A 4,691-nucleotide genomic window follows, 5' to 3' on the forward strand; every position below is an offset into this window, starting at 1 on the left:
TCACGCTGCGGGCGGCCTGCCTTTCGTCTTCCTCCAGCTGCGGGAGTACAAGGTGGTCGGGCGATGCCTGCCCACGCCGAAATGCACGACCCCGCCTCTCTACCGCATGCGGATCTTCGCTCCGAACCACGTTGTCGCGAAGTCCCGGTTCTGGTACTTTGTTTCTCAGCTGAAGAAGATGAAGAAGTCTTCTGGAGAGATTGTCTACTGTGGCCAGGTGCGGGATTAAAAAGCTAAAGGAGTGGGAGATGTATAAGCAGTTCCAGCTGGTATATGTGGAAGGAATTTATATGGAGCATTGTTATTGGGGGTGAGGTTGAAATTCATTTATCCTTCAGTTGCTGTGAAGCTGACAAATTCTTTTTTTCCAAGTAGCAGTATATGTCCAGTAAACTAGAAAGAAACTTTTCAGAGTTATGAACTATGCCACTAGTCGGTGCTGCTGTCTGCTTCTTATGCTTGCTTCGTTGGGGAATATACCTCTTAAGAGCCATCTGGACATTCATAATCCTTGGAAAGTAGATATTTGTATGGTTACACTTCTCTACCTTGATGCTTAAAGGACAGACTTTAGAGCTGAAGTCTTGTGTGTGTATTTTTCTTTCCACGCTGAATTACTAAAACTCTTCACTCAGAGTTACCGAGGCTTGAATGTAGCTATGTTGGTGTGGGGAAGGAGAGAGCAAGTAGTTCTTTCTGACAATAAATCTTAACCACAGTGGTTTCATTAGAGCGCTAAAATATTTGTTCTTAAACTTGTAAAATGCTGATGATGTACTGTCTCTAACTACTTTTGTGATCTTGTGTAATTCCAGGTGTATGAGAAGTCCCCTCTGCGGGTAAAAAATTTTGGTATTTGGTTGCGCTATGATTCTCGTAGCGGAACTCACAACATGTACAGGGAGTACAGGGATTTGACCACGGCCGGTGCTGTCACTCAGTGCTGTAAGTATGTGTAACTGTTTGAGAAATAAAACGGTAGGACCAGTATGTAAGCACAAGGTTCAGTCTTAAACTGGGCATAAAGCGTGCTGACTTGATCCATGATAAGATAACTGAAACACTGGAAAAATAAAGTGGGGAGTTCCATAGATGTTTATGTATGATGTATGTGGTATCTGACTCGTTACCACTCTTTATACAGTTTCCTTAGCTGAAAATACTCCCACTTCATCTTGGTGTGACTTTCTGCAATTCTAGGAATGAGTTTTGCTATACAGACTGAGAGTTTCGCGACCTTTTAGGTCCTGTATATATTTCTTGTGCTATATTTATTGTTTTAAAATAATTGAGTATATCTTCCCAAGTCTTGTGGACAGAGTATTTCAGATACTATGTGGAACATCCTAGCATCTGTCCTTTGGAGAGCAATTAAAAAAAAAAAAAAATTACAGGGGAAAAACAAAGGATCTGTGTTGCTCCAAGATGTCATTGCCTCTGCTCAGGGAGAACTAAAGGTTGTCCTGATTCCAGCCTGTTATGTGAAGTACTTGAGGGATAGACCATTTGTATAGGTGATGCTGTTGATACTTGAATCCGGAAGTGTTATAAACACTACAGAATGCACATAAAAACCCAAAGAATATTGTTCTTAATAATGATATTCTTGTCATGTGTGCAAATATTAAATGTGTCTTGTCGCCTTTCAAAAGCTGAAGTGCTGTTGAAAGTGAAATTTAAGGTTCTACATTAACTTACAATAATTCCTGTTAATTAGCATACTGAAGGGCTGCTTAAGAGACCTGAGAGCTTAATTTGTCATGATAGAATTACTTTGATACCTTTATGTTCAAGAATACTTTTGACAGGTAAGTTTTTAATAGGTATGTTAGATCTTCGTGGTGGGAAGCATTGTAAGCACAACAGTATTTCAACAGGCATATCTTGTGGAACTAGCTGTGGACATCATGATTTGAAGGCAGTGCCGCAGGGAGGAATTTTCAAGTAGCCCATGTACAGATGGCTTCCTCCTGTTCCGAAAGCCTAATTATGTGGGCTAAATATCAATTCACGTTTCTGTCACTTGTCAATTTTAAGAAAAGTGAAGATAACCTCAGATCCTACCTATTTGCACCTTCCTTTTGGAAGGGAAATTTTTTTGCAGTTCACATGTCTTTCCAGTAATCTCATTTCAGTGTTGATTGTGAATCACAGTTTTCTTGTGCAAAAAATGAAATAGTCCCATGTAGATCACTTCTGTATGTGTGTACCTTCTTGAAATCGGGCAGGAAGAACAAGATGGCACTTTCTTGGAGGACTTGCAGGAAGAATTTGCTGCTGCATGTTGGTTCTGTGGTATTTCTGCCATTACTTCAGATACCAAAACCAGTGTGATTAAGTAGAGTTGATCAGAGATTTTAAAAGTTGTAGATGGTACTATAAACATTTCCTGAAAAGGTGGTAGTAAGATTTTTGAACTGAAAATGTCTTGAGATTTATTTTTAATGAGTTCTCTTGTTACAGACCGCGATATGGGAGCCCGTCATCGTGCCCGTGCTCACTCTATTCAGATCATGAAAGTTGAGGAAATTGCTGCTAGCAAGTGCCGTAGACCAGCAGTCAAGCAGTTCCATGTAAGTGAAGTAACACTGCAGTGGCTGGTGGGTCTGGGTCTAACATTGGACTGGGAGGGGGGAGCGCTCTTGTCTGGTACAGGTTTGCTTTGCAGGCAAAAATAGGGAGGAAACCAAACTTGCACGCGTAGGTTTACAATTATGTTATATTATGATCAAGACTTTTAATGCTAGAACTGTTTGAAAGAAAGTCAAACTAAAACAAACTCATATGTTGCAGAAAAGATGCCTTTAACAGGCATTTCTTTCAAAAAGAATTGCAAAACTAAGGCATCTGTTAGCTCCCATGAAGTATATCTGATCTGTGGATGCATTACTTCTCTATACATAAGTTAGCAGTTGAATATAGCTTAGCTACTTATTGCAAACTGTTTTCTGTTGTTCATCTAATATCTCAATTAACATAGAAACATTTTCCTTGCAGGATTCTAAAATCAAGTTCCCTCTGCCACACAGAGTTCTGCGTCGCCAGCACAAACCACGTTTCACCACCAAGAGACCAAATACTTTCTTTTAAATAAGAAAACATGCTATCAACTCTGTGTTGTAATAAAGGTCTTACTCGAACCTTTGGCTCCCAGTTGTCTGTTGGAAATAGTGTCCTGGATACCTAGGAGTTCCCCTTTCTGCTCTTTATTTTCTGTAAACTATTGGTAGCCTCCTGTTTGCAGCCATGATTGCCTTGAAACAGGTGAACGTTTCAGGTGCTGATTTAAATTACCAAAATAGCCCATCAATAAACCAAAATCTTAACAACCAGCTTCCCAGGTCAGAGTAAGGCTATTGTTGCGCAGCTATAAGATCCTACATTCATTTTGTCCCTTAGGCAGGCTAAGTAAGTATGGTTGAATTTGGGAAGAAGGCACCTTTTTGTGCATGCAGAACTCAGACTTGTCAGCTGTAGGAGTAAAGGCTTCGTAACTTCCGTTAAGCTACTTCAAGTTGTAAGCATTTAAAGCCAAAACTTCAGTTCTAACCTGAACCTTTTCAAGGATGTTGCGCACCATTTGGAGTTAACTCACGTACGCGTACAGAGGTGCCTGCACCTAGAAACGAAAAGTAACAAAGGGCTTGGCAGACTTATCTTTGATATTAGACCAATTGTTCTGATGAAAATTAATTTTTCTATCCAAACCCAATCCCTAGGCTACCCCATTTACAATGCCACAGTGAAAAGACTGCGTTGCAGACACTCTGTAGTTGAGGTTAATTAAAGAGGCTGCTTCACACCTAGAGCCATTTTTTGCATCTGGTGCCCATTTTCAATTAGCGTGTTTTGAGTGTTTCCTGGACAAGAGGTAGGCAGCTAATTGGTATACGGGTCTCGGCCGGAGTTGGAGAACTGATGCTGTGTTTTGTCTAGATGTCATCTTAAAAACAAACGCAGGTATGCGTAGAGTGCATGGAAATACTGTCCAGAGAGGAAAGTGGGAATGTTTTGGTTTTGGGGTAGCTGGAGAGCTGCAGCTCAACCAGGAGAGGAACTGCCTGTTGATGCCAAGCAAGAGCCTTGCTCGATGTAAGGGGGGTGGCTGTTCTGCAAGAGTTGGGCCAGCCAGTGCTGCCACAGGGCCTTGTGCCCTGGGGGCCCAGCTTTGCACTCCTCCTCGTGGCCTCCACGGTGAATGAGCTCAGGGAGCTCATCTGTCCAAGACATGATCCCAAAAAGAGGGTATTAATTTGGGCAGTTCATGATGTCCCAGTCGCAAGGGAGGGGGAACTAAACACAAAATGTTCGGACAAGCTGGAGGGTCCCGCGGGAGCCCCGCCAGGGTAATGCCAGAGGGTGGGAACAAGGCCACCTGCAAGACCTTGCGTTTTGGAACCTTTTAATCGAAAGAGCAATTTAGCGTGAAAACGGGCTTCCGAGTTAAGTTTCATAAAACCCAGCGCGGCAGGGTGGAGGAGAGCTGGTTACAGGAACCGACGCCAGCGTGGCCAACCCCAAGCGCGCCTCACGGAACTGGCCGGCCCGCGAGCAGGCGGTCGGGCACAGCCGGGGCTCTTCGTACTTGCCCTCTGGCTTTGGAGCCTCTAAGGGCTCGGGGCTTCCGGATTCTCCGCGTGAGGGTGCCGCCGGGACACCCCGGAGCTTGTGGCGTTGCTCGGCGGAGCCTC

General features: G+C 43.3%; 2 protein-coding genes across 2 annotated transcripts in view; both read left to right on the plus strand.

Moving 5' to 3' along the window:
• The first annotated feature begins 18 nt into the window (after positions 1-18).
• RPL18A (ribosomal protein L18a) lies at positions 19-3,145 on the plus strand. Its single transcript, XM_009327582.1, has 4 exons — positions 19-217; positions 816-945; positions 2,464-2,573; positions 2,998-3,145. Exons 1-4 carry the CDS (start codon positions 107-109, stop codon positions 3,088-3,090), a joined length of 444 nt encoding a protein of 147 aa, XP_009325857.1. The 5' UTR covers positions 19-106; the 3' UTR covers positions 3,091-3,145.
• Positions 3,146-3,962: 817 nt separating this feature from the next.
• LOC103920049 (chromosome unknown open reading frame, human C12orf66) overlaps positions 3,963-4,691 on the plus strand; it is a 10,044-nt gene continuing 9,315 nt past the window's right edge. The window contains exons 1-2 of the mRNA XM_009327684.1: positions 3,963-4,092; positions 4,464-4,637. Of these exons, the coding sequence (XP_009325959.1) occupies positions 3,963-4,092; positions 4,464-4,637 (304 nt within the window). The remainder of the gene's footprint in view (positions 4,093-4,463; positions 4,638-4,691) is intronic.

This window comes from Pygoscelis adeliae, unplaced genomic scaffold (assembly GCF_000699105.1).
Source record: "Pygoscelis adeliae isolate BGI_AS28 unplaced genomic scaffold, ASM69910v1 Scaffold113, whole genome shotgun sequence".
NCBI lineage: Eukaryota > Metazoa > Chordata > Aves > Sphenisciformes > Spheniscidae > Pygoscelis > Pygoscelis adeliae.